Genomic DNA, 19425 nt, shown 5'->3' with positions numbered 1-19425 from the left:
GTGTTTCTAAAAGTTGGACTGAACTCATCTGTCCGCCTCCTCTAATGCTATAAACCTTTCTGCACCACATGCGACAGCAGCATCTCCCTGGAAAAGATTTCATTCGCTTCTGACTTTGCCTCAAGCCATTAACTGACAAACTGGCAGCTAACTACTGTTAACAAATGATTTCCTAGAGATTACTGTTTAAGTAAAAAAGGTTCCAAGATAAATAGACTCATTCTTCATGACAAAGAATTTGAATTATGCATCCAGGGGTTTGGTACGTGTGTCCAAAAACTATGCCGTGCAATCCTGGAGGTTGTTCTCATCAGCATGTTACAAGCGGGTAAATAAGAAATGACATTCTGTCCTCGGTTTAAAAGCGTGGATTTGTACGGCGTGTGTATTTGAGCCAACATGTTGGACCATCCAGTCATCGTTCCCATCCAACTAAAGCCACTCTATGAAATTACTGTTTAGGCTGAAAAAGCGATTCGTTTTTAAAGCAAGAAAAGATGCCAACCGCCTCGAAGGAGCTGTGGTTTTAGGGCCACCTGCAACTTGCTAAAAGATTATGAAATTGCAATTTGTTTAATATCTTGAAGTAAATGGTCTAGTAAGCAGCACGGCTTACTTTTTTTGGCTAGCCCTTCTCTGATTGTTTCTGAAACATCCCCTCTCGCAGCAGCCTGTGTTGGATTTTATGTTGGTTTGCTTTTGGGTTTTTTTTCTCTGCAGTGCTCTCCAAACATCACTTCCACATGAAATGATAAAGCTTCAAAACTCTCCTGGGGGAAACTGAGTCACGGAGAAACAAGCTCCTGGGGGACTGGGAGCAGAAGCCGGGATAAAACCTTGCTTCCTCCGCCGCAGCCCTGCACGGCAGTTACAAGACTATCCGGTTCCTCTGCTATAAAACTTGGTAACATGCCTCACTTCTTACCTGATTTTGAGAACATCCTGTGTTAACACATAAACAACCGGTGTTACTCATGTCTGTTTATTTGGCTATTCACACGCGTCTGACACGGCACCTGGTGCTCGCCGGTAAGGGGATCGCTCGGCTCCGTATCAAACGAACTCGCAGGGCGCAGGCAGGGGAGAGGCAGCTCCCACCCACGGCAAACGGCAACGCACCCACCCGGGACTCAGGCATTTACCACGACACTCTTAGAAGAAAATGTGGATGAAGACTGTTGGCTTTGGATGCGGGAGCTGAATCTTTCAGGGATTCACTGCAGCCTGCCTCATCCCTCATCATGCATTTATATGCAGATCCACGTACTAGAGCAGTACAAATCGTGTATTATCATTTAAAAACATTTAATTTTGCAAAGTTTAAATACATGCATGTAGTTGCCAATAACCAAGAAACTGGCAGTGATATATCAGGTAATTTTCTGTGCTTTTGAGTGAAGAGATTAAATTTTCTCTACAACTTCTGTGTTCAGGTGCTGTCAGAGGTCCCGGCCGGCGCACGTTTAGTGTTTTTACCTGAATTCTGCTCCTAGCAGGAAAGCAGGGAGTTCACCAGAACAGTAGAAAACTTACATTGCCAGATACAACCCTGGTTTCAGCCATCAAATTAATTATGGAAAATACAAAAGAGCTTAGGCATGATGCTAACTTCAAAAACTTTTTGACTTTTTCTAAGCGTCAGTATCTGCTGCATTATACAGAGCGTGTATGGAAACATGAGCCAACATTTCTTCGCACTTAGCTGGAAATACATCCTTAAATTACTGCTGTGCTTAGAAATGAATGAAATATATTTAAACTTTGTGAAGTTTAGATAAAATTATCATCTTGTCAAGGTGCTCCCCTGTCCCCCTAAGCAGCCGTTTTAGGGAGCTAAATTAGCAACAGCAAACACATTTCTGTGATGTTATTTTACAGCATTTGATTCTTCAGCGTTGCTAACAGCCTGCAAGAATTCAACCGATCGATCTAAACACTCGAGAGCACGTTTCTGTTGGAAAAGGACTCCCGAGCTGGACAAGGGGCGAGAGCTGCCCCGAAGTTAAAGCAAGGCGGAGAAGGACTGCAAGTCGTGCGGTGCATCGTTCTGAGTTGCACTGCTTGAAGAGTTTGCGTCCTGCCCCGTTACAACCGCAGCTACCTCTGATCTGAATGAAACTTCAGACTTAATGATTTTTGTGCCAGCTATTTAAAAAGCAATGCCATTTTCTTCAACACCCTATTATTTCATTCGCTATCTCCAAAGATTTTGCTCCAATTCCCAAAACGAACTTATTTTGAGGAAACAGACTGTTTCCAAGCCGCTTTAGAGGGGCCATGCACTCAATACCCTGGACAGGCTGAAACCGCAACCTTCAGACATCCTTGTGTGGGAAGGTGTACGTCTCCACATCCCCAAATCTCCTTACAAAAGAAAAATGCAAACACGCGATCAGCACTGAAGATTCAGACGTTTTTCAGAAAGCTATCCCTATAGTAATGATTTCAAACAAATAACAAGCTAAAACCAAAACACAACAGCAATAAATAAAATCTGATGAGCTCTTCAAAAAGATCTCCAGTGATACCAATTGGCAGGACTCTGTTGTCTGTCCCAGAGCTATGGCAGTTTACCCCAGCCAGGGCTTTGCTGCAAACACCCCAAAGCCAGGAGGCTGCAAACTTTCATATTTCAAAACAAAAGCCAAGTTCTGATCGCTGGGACGAGGAAGAAGATTTTTGTTGTGGATACATTACTGTATAATTACTGCAGATTTCATTTACTTTCTTTTGAATACTACAGCAGACACAAAGGCCGGGTAGATGTGGCAGCTCCTTGTGTTATCATCTAATGCTCTAGATTTACATTTTGACAGTTACCCCTCCAAAATATCAGGGATGTGTGTGTCTATTGAAGGAAAAAAGAAAATACTTCTATTGATAGCAGACAGGGAAATACAACTGATGCTTTCAACCGCTGTCAAACTGCCAGCAAGGAAAGAGTTCCATGTAAAATTTAAAATAAAAATAAAATCATTTACCCATTTTCTCAATAAAATCAGGGTTAGAAACATGGGGATAAGATCAGAAAGGAACACCCTGGGGAAGAGACTATTCATGGGACCAGAACGTGGAAAATTCCATAAAGCACAAATGTTGCTAAGAATATTCAAAAGTCAAAGCTTTCTGTGGGTGTGCATGCATAGAGATGTCAACACAACTATTTCACGATCACCGAAATTGCTACTAGCCTGCATCCTCTCTGAATGGCTATTTTTAGGACCCAGCCTTTCATGTGGTATAATGATGTGGATTTTACAAGAGCATTTATAATGTGTTTCATATGGTGTACAGTCCTGAAGAAATTGCTTTGTATCAGAGAAAGTTAAACAAAAAGGTTTGGGTGGGTTTCTTTTTTTAATTTTATTTCTTATTTTATATTATTGCTTCTGTTTCAGATTTAGGGCTAATATGCATATTTTAATTTATCCTGTGTGACAGCACTGCCTGTCCCAAAGGAATACTCAGCACAGCACCATGCGCTCCCACAAAACTTCACCTGGATTTCTGAATCCGCGCGTCCCTTTGGGCGGTCGGATTTCAAAGCTGGCAATGCCACACGCTGTAAGTTATAGCAGGAAGCCAGAGCTCAAAGGCCAAATTTCGACTTCGGGTATGCTGGTGTCAGGGGTTGCGCACTGCCTCCCCCGTCAGAATTGGCCTCTCTTCTTTCAGGGCAAGGTCATACAAAGCGAGGTTTGTAGAAGATGACGACGACGACGACGACTCCTCGCGCCAGTAATTCCAGGGCAGAACCAACTCATCAGCCTCTCCGTGCTAAGAACAACACATTTTCATGTGGTAGATCTTAGGACGGTTTATTTCCTAAACATGAAAGCAATCTCCGCAGTGCCATCTCCTCAGCGTTAGAATAAAAATTCCACATTTCTGATCCTCTCTTAGCATTTTGCTTGGAAGAGGATCCTCCCAGCACGTCTTCCACAAGTGTGTTTATGGCTGTATCCCCCTCGCCAAGCATACTTTACAATCCTGGGCTTTCACGTTTTCCTTTTGTGTAAGTCCCATCAGAGGAGAACCTCTGTTTACATTCATGTGTGCTATTCCTCAGAGCAAACCACAGCAGAAAACAAATTCAACATATAGCATACAAGTTGAATCACTTCTTAAAAAAAAAAAAAAGTCTTTTTTTTGGTCAGTCCATGATTACTGCGTAGCTCTTCAAGGCAGATGTGTACTTTGTATATTATAGTTCCAGATTCTCAATGGAACAAAGGAGATACTGTTGAGACTTTTTTTGCCTATCATTTAATCAAATGTAAAGTTGTTATAACCGGAGGGGAAAAGTGCTCTAGATTCTGGTATCCAGCTTTACTTTGGTTTCGAAAACTTACCACAGCATTGCTAAGTTTATTGTTTTCTTTAACAAAATACTAATTTTGGGACCCTGTGAAACACAATGAACCAGATTCTTTTCGCTGCAGCTGAGCTGTGTTTAGCACAGAAGCAGCGGACGGGAGAGGAGCGGTGGTTTAAAGCCCCTTTGGTGACCTCCTGCCCAGCACCTCCAGCCAGTGGGATGCTCTGGATGGGTACCGCTGGTCCCACCAAGTTTTGCTAACCCTCCTCATCCTCAGTATTGACCAAATGTCCCACTTTCTCCATGAAACTACCTCAGAGAGGCAGCGGTGGTGGAATAGTTCTTTGTAACTTTGGGAAGGGTCGTATATTCTAAAGACCCACAGGCAAAAAGAAAAAAAAAAATCAGAGAAAGGGCCACAGGACAGAGCAGTGATACGTTGCTCCATAAAGAGGTGAAGGCGAGAACTCTTTGTCCAAGATCACTGGGAGGTGACCAAGAAAAAAGATCCTGCCATAATCAAGGCTCGGAGGCGTGTGATGTCGCAATCGCTTCCTTTAGGAAAGGTGGGTTTGTGCTGAACTGGCAGTCCCACGGCGAGAGCGGAGACCTCGGCTGACGCTCGCAGAGGGCTTGGTACAGACTTTGCAGGTTCCCAGGACATCTCATCCTTCACGCCATGAAACACTCGCCCTGCCTGGGGGCTGGGGGGAGCCGTGCCCTCCCAGACAGACCGCTGGACAAGCCAGCAGACAGAACAGGCGGTCAGTCTTTACTGATTCAGCTGGATTAAAACTGGAAACTAGGAAACGAACAGCTCTGTATCCTGTCAGCAACCCTCTGAGTCACCTGTCCTCCTGCCGAACCTTTGTTTGAGACTAAAAAAATAGGCTATAACATGGTACTTGCTCATTAAAGACAGATTTGGAAGGATAGCACATGAAAAAGCCCATGGCAGGGGGACTCGGACGTCCCAGCTTGGCACCAACCTGGGATTTGGTCAGGATGAGAAGTTTTCCCTGCCGCAGTCGCTCTGCCTTCAGGAAGAACTGAACTGAAAGGAAGAGTTCAGGAAGGAACTTGTACCTACTCTCCTATTTCTGTGCCCTCCACCCACCATTGGTAAATGATGAGGTAAGAGCATACACACATCAGGCTGGGAGAGATGCTGATGTAAGCCATCTCCTGGCACCACGAGCGGTGAGCTGGAGCAGCGAAGGCATGGGAAACCGAGGAGACGAGCAGCAAATGAAAGGAGAGGCGTTACGTGACGGCTGCGGACAGCCCGAAGCCTCGGAGGGGTGGGATGGAGAGAAGCTCCCGCAGTGGCAATGCCCTCTCCAAGAGGACAGTGCTGGGGATGTCTGGCATCCAGTCCCTCCTCAAATCAATGCAACAGACAGGAGAAGTCAATCCTTGAGGATTTCGTGAGGAATGTGTGACTTGTACGTGGCGCAGGAGATTTTTAGTAACTGAACGGCAGCACGTGCTCGACGTGTTCACCCAAGCCCTCCCCATGAGCACCCACGATGCTCACAGATGCACGGGTCCTTCCTTCGCCTTCTCTACTGTGAATTAGCGAGGGGACTCAAAGGCCAACCTGTACGGAACGAAGACTAAATTTGGTCTTGCTGAATCACTCATGGCCAAAGGGCAAAGAACTGCGGGTGTGAAATTAATGGCAAGCTGTGGATGTTTCCTCAAAACTATTGGCATTTCTCAGCACTTGACTTTGCTCTACCAGTAACCATCAGGTCTTGTACACACAGACACACGCAGTCCGGACCAGATTGCAATCTTAGGTGTGCAGCTCACACCACCCGTACCCTGAAAACCTGCTTCACTTGCAGATCACGCTAGAGATAGAGAGGGATTCAGCTTGCGATTAGGATCTGGCCCTTCACAGATGATCTCTGAGAGCAGTCAACAGAGTCATCCCTACGGAGTCGGTAATGTCTGTTTAGTCACAGCAACACACGCGTGGTTACTCGAACGGGTACCTCGGAACAGCAAATGCCAGCACACCCCACCGTACGGATTTGTCAGAGTTTCCACCTGAACGCAGAAATTTAATGGTGCCTGTAGAATTATTGCAGGAAAGGGACTGCAAGCTGCGAGGTGACACGCGTCCTGCCAGCGAGCAGCAAGAGCACGTTGCAGAGCTCCTCGCCGCCCTCCCGCCTTCTCTCAGTTAAAGCTTTGCATGCCAGACCAGCTCTGTTCTTTCATCTTGGACACGTTGTGTGCCGCTAACCCCCAAATCACTTTGTTCTTCACAGTTAAAATTTCAAAAATATTAATCATTAACATGGATGAGCCTTGGGAGCTTGGATTGATGTTAGGTTTTTGCCTTTCTCTCCAAATTCTCAACCGGTTGAGCTGCTAACACTTCAGAAACAGCAACAGTTGGAAGCTTGCAGGAACGGTGCCTTTACCATACATAATCTCATAGCAACTCCCCACCGACAAAGCATCCCATGCCTGGGAAGCCAGTTCCAGGGTAGCCTGCGAAGGAATCCCAGTGGGAGAGCAGATATTGTTGAACTGTCTGAATCACGTGCACACTTACTCACATGCACGGATTTACATAAAACTTGCTTTTGTTTCCCTGTGACATTTTTCTTTCTCTTTTTTTCATTCCAAACAATTTTAAAAATAAGGTTATATTAGACCACACACAGGCAGTGCTGTATCATGTCACTGCTTCTTAAGCAGAACTCTCTAATTTATTTCAAAGGGAAGTTCTGCTTCAAAATTGAGGGTGTGATATGAACTCAGAAATTAACACAAGAATTTTCCTTGGGGGGGAACCAAGGCTGAATCAGACATGCAATAAATGACCTCGGAAGCCCTGTGCCTTGGTACATCCACCTATCCAACATCATGCTTCCATATAAAAAATTATTTTCACCATTATCCTATTTCAAGCTAGGTAGAAGAGCTGGAAGAAGCGGATTCGCTCTGGTCAGGAGGGAACAAATTACTTGTCTGTCTGTCTGTCTGCCAGGACGTCCGTCAACAGCCACTGCACTCCTAACGCTGTCTGCTGGGAATATAACAATTTATGGGGACAGAGTGCTGTCCCGGTGAGGTCCCGCAGCACAAGCCCTGCTGCCAGGGAACCTGGCCGGGAAGCTGCCGGTGATGTTGCTCTCCCACAGCAGCCGGCGCTGCCGGTAACGCACGGAGCTCCTGTTTGCTTGCAGCTGCGCTCCCTCCACGCGCAACATCTGGAGAGGGATGCAGCAGCGACACATCCCCATCCCAAAGCGACTCCGGGGTGTTTTCCCACTGGTTTCAACAGGATCCGAACTCGACACAGGAAAAAGCAATACTAAGCTATTGCCCTGACAGTGCAAGCTGGGACAGAAAGACATCTACGCAGAAGCAGCTGAAGTGCAGATTTCCTTCCGCCAACTGCTGCGGGGGCAACAGCCTCCTCCCGCAAAGGGCTGGAGCAGCCTCCGGGGAAGGGGGCTGCAGCAGAAGTACCCGCGTCCCAGGGCTCAGCTGCTGCTGCCTCGGCTTCTGGCCGGCGAAGGGCAGCAGGAGACTTTCAGCTCCGTGCTTTTTGACCTCATGAGAGACATTTGGGACCTGTGGCCCCAGGCCAGCAGTAACTGCACTTTCATCTCGCCCTGCCCAAGGGGACATTTCAAACCCACTGAACAGGAACCAAGCTCAAGGAGCCCGATGGACCACAGCGAGCAGGGTCTGAACCTCGGCATTATTTCCTGGGCCTGCCACCTCATCTGGGGACTGTGCAGAGCTTGGGAAGGTACCACCACCCTTCTGCCCCTACATGAGCTCTGGTTAGACAACCTAATAATTAAGAAAATTAGGTAGTGTCTCTTTTCCAAGGAAACAGAGGCTCTCGGACCTCTGTTTCTCACACAGAAAGTCCAGTGCCTCAGCTTTATATATAAAATGTTTAAATTCTGCCTTCACGCACCCCACATGCTCACTACACGCAACAGAGGTGCGCAGAAAGTGTGAAGAGCTTGTGCCCTACATACGGGACAGCATGGCTCATTCCCCTGTTTTATAAACCTATTTACAAAAGGAACTTAAAGGAACTTATAAGTGCTCCTTCTACCATTTAACTACCACATGGTACAAGATATAACAATGTTCAGAAAACCCCCTCGGGTCTAAACTCAATTATACAACTGTAGCAAGAAAAATATTTTAATCTGATCAAAGTGTTAACATGTTTGACCATGTCTGACCTCTAATGTTTGTAACCACCTAAAAGGCTGATGTTCTTACTAAGGATGTTCCTTAATTTGATTTAAAGTCATTTGTACTATTTAAAAAAGGATATAGTTTTATGATTTTATATTTCATTTAGAAAAACAGTTCCTCAACTTGTTAATATTCTTTGGAAGTTTCTTGCAGATTTTTAACCAGCAAATCCTATGTATTCCATTCTGGGAAAAGCTGGACTTTGCAAGAGTCAGGAGAGTCGAAGCAGTCGTGAACCACCACGCATGCAGCACCCGACAGCCGGGTGAGAAACGGTTCTCCTGGTGCCTTGCAAAATGTTGAGATTTCAGAGGCATGCACAGCCTGTGCCGAGATGTTCTTCACACGCTTGACCAAGAGCGTGCCCTGCCCAGCCTGGCCAGCTGACGGGGGTCCACAGCACGCTCCCAAAACACGGGACACCCAGGCTCAGCCCGCTTGCTTCGTCCCCAGCTCCAGGAGCACCTTCACCTGCACACCCTGGCCACCCCCCAGTCCTCCTTTCTCTCTTCAGTAGCTCTGCCACCAGTCCAGGCCACTTGTGCGTGCTCAAACCAGCATCGCTCCACCTGCACCGCCCTAAACCAGCGTTTGCCACCTGCAGCAAAGGCAGCCCACCGAGCCGAACGCCCGGGGTCTGCCCGCTGCAGGGTGGCTCTTGCCACATCCTGCTGCTCGCTGGGGACGTCAGCTGGGCTTGGCATTGCTGCTGATGTCAGGTACATGTTCAGTGCATCACTTGGGAGTGACACCAGAGCATGTAAATAACACAAACGAGTGCGTTTTGGTAAAAAGAGACAATTTTGGCTGGGGAGATGCGGGCAGCCTAGCAGGATGCTGGGGCGAGCAGTTTAACAGTTAGCGGGCTACAACCACCTTGAGGGAAACAAAGCAAAAGTGATGCTGCTGAGAAAATAAGACAGAAAAAAGGGAAGCAGCGCAGCGGTAATGCCGGTAGCGACACACCCACCCAGGCAGGCGCGCTCCGGGCCGGCTCCAGCACTGCTCGCAGCACCCTGATGGGGTTCGGAGGGAGCCCGCAGAAAAAAAAAAAAAAAATGTGGTTTTACGGTGCGTCGCAGGGCGGGGGTTCAACCTGCAGCCTCAGTGCCGGCCGCCCTTCGTCTTTCAGGGACCTGTATTATATTTTTCAATCAGGTAAATGCAAAGCCCTGATGGTTTGCCAAAGTACTCCTGGGTTATTTTTTTAATTTTTAGGTTTTGAAGATTCTGAAATTAATCCTAGCTGCAAACAACTGTTTCCAGGAAGCCTCATTAACCAAAATACGATCTCCACTACCAAGTGCGCGCATGACTGGGATAGGTAATCCCATTCACTCACACAACCCTCCTCCCTGACTCTACTTCTGCTAAAGTGTTAATTAAACACACTTTTATGGATGGTTAAGTATCTGCAATCTTGGGTCACAGATCTGACCTCCTCAATTATTGGAAGCAGCAACCAGATTATAGCCCACGCTTCATATAATATACACAGTAGCAATAAATCTATATGAGAGCAATACATAATTTACTACGATAACCTTTGCACAGTCAATATAAATACAAAATTGCCCAGAACGATGCATCGGAATAGCTACTGTACCAAGACGAAAAACCAGAAGACCAGCCTTTATCTGAGGAAGAAATCTTCCTGTGTCTGTTAGGTAACAGATTTTTAGCTGAAAACATCAAATCAGCTTTTTTAAGTCACACAACATAAACCACTGCAGGATCCAAACAGGCCTAAGTAAAGCCGGATGAGGCAGCGGATGATTGCTGTGGCTCTCAAGGGGACGGGATCATTCCTTCTCTGCTACTTAGTTTTCTCCCCTTCCAGTTCTGCACAGTCTATTTACTCCTCTCTGTTGCTCCGACAGTCACCTCTTGGGTTTTTATTACGTTATCAAGGCAAAAGGCAATTCACAAACCACAATCTACTTTTTAGCTTAATTGCTAATAAATAGGTTATTGCACTTTGCTGCCCATCTAGTAAGGGTTTAAGATTAAAAGAAGTATTTCACTACAACAAATAGTTGCTGGGCTAATGTAACTCTGAACTTGCCCAGATTCCATACCAGGGAGTAAACTAAATGCATTTAAATAAGACAAATTTAATATCATCATTTAAAACTTATCAGGAAGAGAGCAGCTTAATATTTTAGGGGGGGTGAGGGGGATACCCGGTACCAGGACGAAGGGACACGAGGTGGGAAGCAACAGAAGAAATACTTATTTGAATTGCAACAACGTGCATTGGCCCTGCCTTGCAAACACATCTTTTCTTGCTGTAAACTGAAGGAAGACTTCAAAATTTGGGGACGGACCCTCAATATCTGCAAACCGACTCCAGCAAAGTTATGACAGGCTGCACCAGGGAAACCAGCCCCCCAGGAAGGGCTGTGCCGGGGTCGGGCAGGCTCACAGCCGGCCCTGTCTGTCTCCTCCTGCCGCGCAGGCCAGCGGGGTCGGGCGGGAGGACGCGGCAGTGATTCCAGCGAACAGTATGTCATCACGCTTTAACTTGAGTTTCATACCCCACAATCCATCGATTTTTCATAATGCCAGTTTAACATCCTACCCCTCTAGGGAAGAAAGGAGGGCATTATATATTCTTATCCCTTTACAGGTTAAAAACTAAAACTGAAATAAACCAAATGACGTTCTGTTCTCATTTACCGACTGTAAATGCAGAATAACATCTGAAATGAATGCAGCAATGCCAGCTCCCCAGGAGCGACATGAGCACTGACTATCTGCTGCAATGTTGTGACATTCTTTTCTGAAGTTCTGATAGAGACGGTGATGGGAAAAGACAGCTTTTGTAGAGAAACCTTTAATTATTCAGATAGCGAAACTTATAAACATGAGAATATACCAAATTACTAAAGCTGATTTGACCCGAGGGGGGAAAACTTTACAAGAAGACGGGAACAGTCCTCCAGCAGTATTAAGCCTTTTCCTAAAAACCTCTCTTGCCATTTTAGAAGCACAAGATCCACTTTCTGGGCCATCACCCACAACAGAGCCCTAACCGAAGGCAGACCAAACCCTGGCCATTTTACACACAGATAACATCGAACTAAAGTTAAGCTGCAGGACACATCCCTGAACACAAACACCAGAAGCTGCTTGCCTCCAAAGCCTGTGACCCAGAAAAAGCAAGGGGCATTCTTACATTAGCTATTAGGGTTTGAGTGCTGGAGGAGTAAAGGCAAACCCAGAGGATGGGGAGACTGGAAAAGAAACTCCAGCAAATTCGGAGCAAAGCAGGCACTTGCTGCCGAGCATCTTTCCCCCTTCCCACCCCTCCTCTCTTCGGCTCGGACAGAACAGTGCCCGGGCATTTTAGAAGCAGGGCTGCAATTTGTCAGGGAAAACAAAAAAAACACATGTAGGTGCCTGCACGATACCTGCAACATACTTCAGCAGTGAGAGAGGCCACGAAACTTCTCCGTACGGAGAGGATGAACTCACCAGAGGTGACATAGATCCGTTTGGCAGATAAGGGTCTGAGAGCATTAGGAAAGGGTAGCCAGAATACGCAGATCCTTTATACATCCCTGGGTCCTGATGCTTCATACCTGCTAAAATTAAAGCTCCCGGTCAAGATGCGCCTTACGACAGGTGATTCCTCTGCCTGTTGGGGGGCCCCGAAGAGGTTACAGCACATTTGCGGAGTCTTTTTGCCCCATACTCCTCAGGGAGGGTGCTTGGGGGGGGGGGGGGGTATGAGGGTCCCCCAGGGGTGCGGGGTCCCAAAGGGGGTGCAGTGGGAAGCCTCATCGCCGACAGGAGCACCTTTCCCGGGGTCGCATCCCTCACTCTCGGGGGTCACTGGGCGCCGGGGAGGGCTGGACGGGACGAACCGGGGGAGGCGAGCGGAGATCGGGGATGGGACACACACACACACACAGAGACGGGGGTCGCTGCGACTAACCATCATCCATGTGGTCCGGGAGCTTCTCCTGATAAACCCTCTGCGGATCCTGCACACGCCTGATGGCCTGCATGGGGAGGAGAGAGAGAGGCAGAGCGGGGCTGGCGGGGCGGGGGGCGCGGGGCCGGGGCGGGGGCGGTGCGGGCGGCCCGGCTCACCTCGGGGTCGGCGGCGGCGGCTGCGGCCGGGCTACCGCTGCCCTCCGACTCGTTCACCAGCGAGGATTTGAGGTCGGCCAGGTCGCGCTCCGTGAAGGCGTTCTCGGGGATCTTCTCCTCCTGCTCGCCCTCGTCCTTGAAGGCCAGCATCTCGTCGGTGGCCCCCAGGTCGTCCCCGCCGCCGCTGCCCAGCTGCGGCATTTTCCTCCCGCCGCTCCCTCCCGAGCCGCGCAGCAACTTTCCCGGCGAGTATTGTTCTCCGCCGCCCGGATCAAGCCCTTCGCAATTAATTTTTTTCCTCCCTCAATTTTTTTTTTTTGCCTCTTGAAAAAAAAAATAAAAAATCGCTCCCTCTTGAAATTTTTCTTTTTAAAGTTTTTTTTCTCCTTTCCTTTTCAACTTTTAAACTTTTTTCCTTTAATTCTGCTTCCCCTTTTCAAATTCACTTTAAATCCTTTCTTTAAAAAAAAAATATATAATTAACTATAATTGTTTTTCCTTCTTAAATCTTTTCCTCCCCCCCCCTCCCTCCCTCCCCCGGCGGCTCACGGGGGGCTCGGCAGGCTGCGGGCGGGCGGGCGGGCAGGCGTCGCGGGATGCCGGGCTCGACAGGCCCCCCCGTGCCGCCCCCCACCCCCCCCGAGCCCCGGAAAGTTTCCCTGGGAGCAGCGGGCGCCGGCTGCAGCCAAAGGCACGGAGCGCCCGGTGCCTGTGTGCGAGCGCGGCGGCGCGGCGGCCAAGGGCTGCCGACATCAAAGCGGCCGCCGGGTGATTGGCAGCTCCGGGGAGGGGCCGGGGGCGGGCGCACACACACTCATATGCACACACGCACATGCACACACACACACGCACATGCACACACCGCACACACGCTCCGACGCGGAGTGCCTGCCTTAAAGGGACCGCCAGCCCGCCTCAGCACCCCCCCCAACCCGCCCCGCCGTGCCAAAGCGGGGTCACCCCCATCCTGGCGCTGCGGCTCGGCTCGCCACGGCACGGCACGGCACGGCTTGGCTCGGCACGGCTCGGCACGGCACGGCTCGGCTCCGCTCGGCGCGGCTCGGCTCGGCTCGGCACGGCTCGGCACGGGAGGGGGGACCCTGCCGGCCCCCGCAGGAGCAGCCCAGCCAGGCTGGGGGTGGGTTGGGGTCACGGGGTGGTCTGACGGTGGGCAGCGCTGGGGGCTTGGTGCAGCCCCCGGCTATGTGTGCACATCTGTACACACGCACATCTCTGCTCACACATCTGTACACACACCTGTGCCCACGCTTGTACACATGCATGCCTGAACATACATCTCCACTCACACATCTGTGCACACGCGCTTCTGCACGCACTTACAGAGTCATCGAATCCCAGACTGGTTTGGGTGGGAAGGGACCTCACAGCCCACCCAGTGCCACCCCTGCCATGGGCAGGGACACCCTCCACCAGCCCAGGTTGCCCAAAGCCCCATCCAACCTGGCCTTGGACACCGCCAGGGATGGGGCATCCTCAGCTTCTCTGGGCAACCTGTGCCAGGGCCTCCCACCCTCACAGGGAAGAATTTCTTCCTAATATCTCATCTAAATCTCTCCTTCTTCAGCTTAAGGCCCAGCATGGGCCCACCTCTCTGGCCTGTCCAGGTCCCTCTGGATGGCATCCCTTCCCTCCAGCGTGTCAACCGCACCACACAGCTTGGTGTCGTTGGCAAACTTGCTGAGGGTGCACTCGATCCTGCTGTCCATGTCACCGACAAAGATGTTAGTGCCAGTCCCAGTACCGACCCCTGAGGAATGCCACTTGTCACTGGTCTGCACTTGGACATTGAGCTGTTGATTGCAACTCTCTGAGTGCGACCATCCAGCCAATTCCTTATCCACCGAGTGGTCCATCTGTCAAATCCATGTCTCTCCAATTTAGAGACAAGGATGTCGTGTAGGACAGTGTCAAACGCTTTGCACAAGTCCAGGTAGATGACGTCAGTTGCTCTTCCCTTATCCACCAACACTGTAACCCTGTTGTGGAAAGCCACCAAATTTGTCAGGCACAATTTGCCCTTTGTGAAGCCATGCTGGCTGTCACCAGTCCCCTCCTTATTTTCCACATGCCTGAGCACAGCTTCCAGGAGGATCTGCTCCATGATCTTGCCGGGCACAGAGGTGAGACTGACCGGTCTGTAGTTTCCCAGGTCTTTCTTTTTTTCCTTTTTTAAAACTGGAGGGGGGTCGTTTCCCCTTTTCCAGTCAGTGGGAACTTCACCAGACTGCCAGGACTTCTCAAATATGATGGAGAGTGGCCTGGCCACTTCATCCGCCAGTTCCCTCAGGACCCACGGATGCATCTCATCAGGTCCCATGGACTTGTGCACCTTCGGGTTCCTTAGGTCTCGAGCCTGATCTTCTCCTACAGCGGTCAGTTCTTCATTCTCCCAGTCCTTGCCTTTGCCTTCTGCAACTTGGGCAGTGTGGCTGGCGCACTTGCTGGTGAAGACCGAGTCAAAAAAGTCCCTGAGTACCTCAGCCTTCTCCATATCCCAGGTAACCAGGTCTCCCGTTTCCTTCAGGAGAGGGCCCACATTTTCCCTCATCTTCCTTTTATCACTGATGTACCTACAGAAGCTTTTCTTGTTGCCCTTGACGTCCCTGGGCAGATTTAATTCCATCAGGGCTTTAGCTTTCCTAACCTGATCCCTGGCTGCTCGGACAGTTTCTCTGTATTCCTCCCAGGCCACCTGCCCTTGCTTCCACCCTCTGTAGGCTTCCTTTTTTTGTTTGACTTTGCCCAGGAGCTCCTTGTTCATCCATGCAAGCCTGATGTTTTTACCTGACTTCCTCTTTGCTGGGATGCATCGCTTCTGAGCTTGGAGGAGGTGACCCTCGAGTCCTAACCAGCTGTCTTGGGCCCCTCTTCCCTCCAGGGCTTTGTCCCATGGCCCTCTACCAAGCAGATCCCTGAAGAGGCCCAAGTCTACTCTCCTGAAGTCCAGGGTAAGGAGCTTGCTGTGCACCCTCCTTGCTGCCCTGAGGATCTTGAACTCCGCTATTTCATGGTCACTGCAGCCAGCGTTGCCCTTGAGCTTCACATTCCCCACCAGCCCCTCCTTGTTGGTGAGAACAAGGTCCAGCACCTCCTCTCGTTGGCTCCTCTGTCACTTGAAGAAGGAAGTTATCATCAATACATTCCAGGAACCTCCTGGATTGCTTGTGCCCTGCTGTGCTGTCCCTCCCACAGATATCAGGGTGGTTGAAGATCCCCCTTGAGGACCAGGGTTTGTGAACGTGAGGCTGCTCCTATCTGGCTATAGACAGTCATCCACTCGGTCTTCCCAGTCGGGTGGCCTGTAGCAGACGCCCACTACAGTGTCCCCTGTCCCTGCCCTCCCTTTAACCCTGACCCATAAGCTCTTGGTGGTTCCTCATCTATCCCCAGGTGGAGCTCCATGCACCCCAGACGGTCACTGACATAGAGGGCAACCGCACACATCTGCACACACACAGCAGCACGCGCACACATCTGCACACACAAACACATCCGCACACACAAACACATGTGCGCACACATGTTTGCCCACGAATCTACGTGCACTGATCGGCAGCACACAACTAAACACAGCGGACAGGAGCCTGCACGTGGAGCTGCAGGCGCCTATCAGCACGTATACGTGTGCACGCGCATCAACACATATGTGTGCACACACGGACACACACCAGCATGCGTAAGCATGCACGCAGACACCGATCAATACTTATACCTGTGCACGCACACACACGTGCACACAACGGTTGGGCGTTCACGGCCGTGGGTGCACGCAGCGCGCACAGGCACGCGTGGGTGCCGATGGCCGTGGCCGCAGAGCGCACCCCGGGCTCCCCGCCATCGCTCCCTCATCCCCGGCCCCTTCGGAGGCAGAGACGTGACGTCGGGTTGCAGAAAATTATTAGCTCTCCTGACTGGCCCCGAGGGTCAGGAAACGTGAAATTAACATCTTTGCAGCCAATTTCGAAGACACTAGACACTTCTGTGTTGGCGTCAGATTTTTTTTTAAGCAGTTCCCATGGAAAAGGAAACTCCCCATCTCTTCTGATCACATACGACAGGTCCTGTGCATGTCTCCGGTAGCTTAAAACAACACGCCGATATTTATTTTCCTTAATTAAGATTGCATAAGATAGCCCTGGGTCCTGGAGACTTTTCTACAGACTGTAATGACGCCATGTAAATTGTTTTTTATGACCCAATATACTACATATTGTCACATTCAGGCCTTGAATAGGAAGCTAAAAATCTCAGTCCCTATTTTTCTTGTTAATTAGGGTATTATTACTAGGGATATAATCTCATTACTTTTTGGGGAGGAGAAGAACTAGTTGGAGCCACTTTGAAAAGTACTGAATATATTTAAATGAAGTAAAATCCGTCTTTCTGCTAATTGCTGATTTTGCATGACATAGAATTATTGTTCTGATTTAGGGGGCGCAGGTTACGCTGGGCTAAAAGAGGTGGGAGAGGGAAAGGATGCTGTTTGCTTTTTCCCTGCTCAGCTCTCCCATCCAAATGAATGAGCGGGCTACCCCATAGGAAACTCCGTCTGCAGATTTCCATTCTTTTAAACATCACAAAAATAAAATAAGCTGCAGCCACTTTGAGTAATAATCATTTGAATGAAATATTTGCTACTTTAAGATTTTTTTTTTTTTCCTTTCAGATGATCCTCTTGTTTTGCATGTGAAAAAAATCGTCTGAGATTTACAGCCCTCCCAAATGGAGATAAAGCCTTGGCAATGAGTTGGAAACCTGTTGTAATCTGTGATCCAGGAAACAAAGAGCCTCATTAATGCAGAGACTTTGGTGAGCCTTTGATGTTAGCTAGCATAGCATTCACTCTCAGTTCCATTTGCATTTAAACATTCATAAAAACATCATCTCTGCTTCCTTTGCCTTAAGCAATTTAGGAGTAAAGTATAGCTTCTATTTAAAGAAACCCACTGTGGTGAGGCTTAGAATACAAATATCACATAATCTTCAAGCAGAGCAAATATTTTATCCTACATTTCTGGTGGGCACATTTAATAATATTATATTTAAGACCCAAAATAAAAGATCCATCTTATTTTCATTAACCTTACACCACATATTTGAGTGAAAAGAGAAAAGGGGCCCTGTTAATTCTAAATATACTACATACTGATTTGCAGAAGTAAGAGAATCCAGAGGATTTTACATTATTCACAAGAGCTGAATTTTTGAAAACTACATGCCTACGGCAAGGTGCCTAAATCCATATTTAGGCATATAACGCTGAAAACTTTGAACGAGGTTATTTTTTTATATATATGTAGTTCTCTGAACTGCAGAATCTTCATCCTGGTTTTAGAATGGAGCAAAAAAAAAAAATTTTTTTTAAATTTTTTAATTTTATTTTTAACAAACAGAAGTATAAAAGTAAAAGACTAAAAACTCAGAATAATCCTAACGTGGAGATTTTCTTCCAAGGGAAGGCACTGTTGCTCCCAGACAGCATCCTGAGGGAATGGCAGCATGTGGGGAATTTGGGGAATCACTTAGAAAGCAAAGGCCTATCTATCTTATTATTTTGAAAAGTATTCTTCACCAACACACCGAGGAAAAGTGGAACGGTGCTAAAACTATTTGAGTCGGCTTGATTTGATGTTTGGGAATATTCAACTCCGGTTGTCCACATTCACTGTTCCATTAAAAATAACAGAGTGAGTTGAAATCCATCCCGTGTCGCACCGGGATCTCTTTATGTTTTCACTCTTAGGAGCAAATACAAGGAAATCTTTATGTTTGGTGCCAGTTCAGCCAGACTGATGGTTTAAGCATTATAAGCAAGTTTCCTATATGATGAATATCCAAAATTAAAAACTGAAATGGAAAACACTTAAAAACAACTTTACCTTGGATAAAATATTTCTGGAGCTGGATCAAAGTAAAACGAAAAGCCTGGCTTACTTGTCAGATCATATCTGCGCTGAACTTCAAGGTTTGATTTGTATTATTTACATGGAAAAGGTCCCAAGAAACCAATTTGGCACTAAGTATCTTCATTACGTTTTTTCGCTTGTATGGGTGATTAAATCAATCTAGGGTTCCTATTTTAATTTTTTTTGAAAGGTGCAGCCATCTGTGAATTGAGGAACTTTTCTGATGTCATCTTTGTGCTTCAGACATACTTTTTTCCCCTCCTTTTTTTTTTTTTTTTCATAATAAGAAGACTTTTAAAGGAACATGTTTGTTTCACGATTAGAGTTTCTAACTGTCCTTCCAGTAACTGTTTAGAATGAAAGGCGTATAATAACTTTTTAGAACATTTTAACTGCGACACCTGCGGAGCGCAGTAAACCAGATTAAATTATAACCAAGCCTGCCCGTCAGTCTGTCTATTCCTCATCCTGCATTTATCAGCACGTCCTCTGAATGCTGTGTGTGAAACTCAGCACATGCACTTTTGTGCCGCGCTACACGCAGCGGCGTTACGTGACTTCACCAGACACATTATCTTAAGTGAACCCTCTCCTTTAGAGTCAATGTAAATGCTGCCACTACCTTCTCTTAGGCTAGGGTTTCACCTTCCGTTCTTTAAAAAGGGCTTCAGAGTGAAGTACTTGGGTTTCGTTAATTTAGTTTATTTGGTTTTCTCAGTTTTTTGTTCATTTAATAGAATCAGTTTGAAGTAGCTCCCATTTTACACTTTTTTTTACTCATTTTATCCTCTCATACAAGTTTATTTGATGTGGGTAAGGGACACATCTATCCCCGGC

General features: G+C 47.9%; 1 protein-coding gene across 8 annotated transcripts in view; it reads right to left on the bottom strand.

Annotated features, from left to right (window-relative positions):
- The window catches only part of TCF7 (transcription factor 7), a 74720-nt gene extending 61566 nt beyond the window's left edge, over nucleotides 1-13154 (bottom strand). For 6 of the 8 annotated variants that reach the window (XM_054841398.1, XM_054841406.1, XM_054841402.1 and 3 more), the window contains exons 1-3: nucleotides 12662-13154; nucleotides 12504-12570; nucleotides 12041-12150 (exon numbers count right to left, since the gene is read on the bottom strand). In XM_054841398.1, the coding sequence (XP_054697373.1) occupies nucleotides 12041-12150; nucleotides 12504-12570; nucleotides 12662-12862 (378 nt within the window). In that variant the 5' untranslated portion in view covers nucleotides 12863-13154. The remainder of the gene's footprint in view (nucleotides 1-12040; nucleotides 12151-12503; nucleotides 12571-12661) is intronic. The other 2 variants (XM_054841399.1, XM_054841403.1) reach the window with 1 other exon arrangement.
- Between the last annotated feature and the right edge of the window lie 6271 nt (nucleotides 13155-19425).

Source organism: Grus americana, chromosome 14, assembly GCF_028858705.1.
Source record: "Grus americana isolate bGruAme1 chromosome 14, bGruAme1.mat, whole genome shotgun sequence".
In the NCBI taxonomy this organism is placed as follows: Eukaryota; Metazoa; Chordata; class Aves; order Gruiformes; family Gruidae; genus Grus; species Grus americana.
This window is presented reverse-complemented; position numbering and strand designations above follow the sequence as displayed.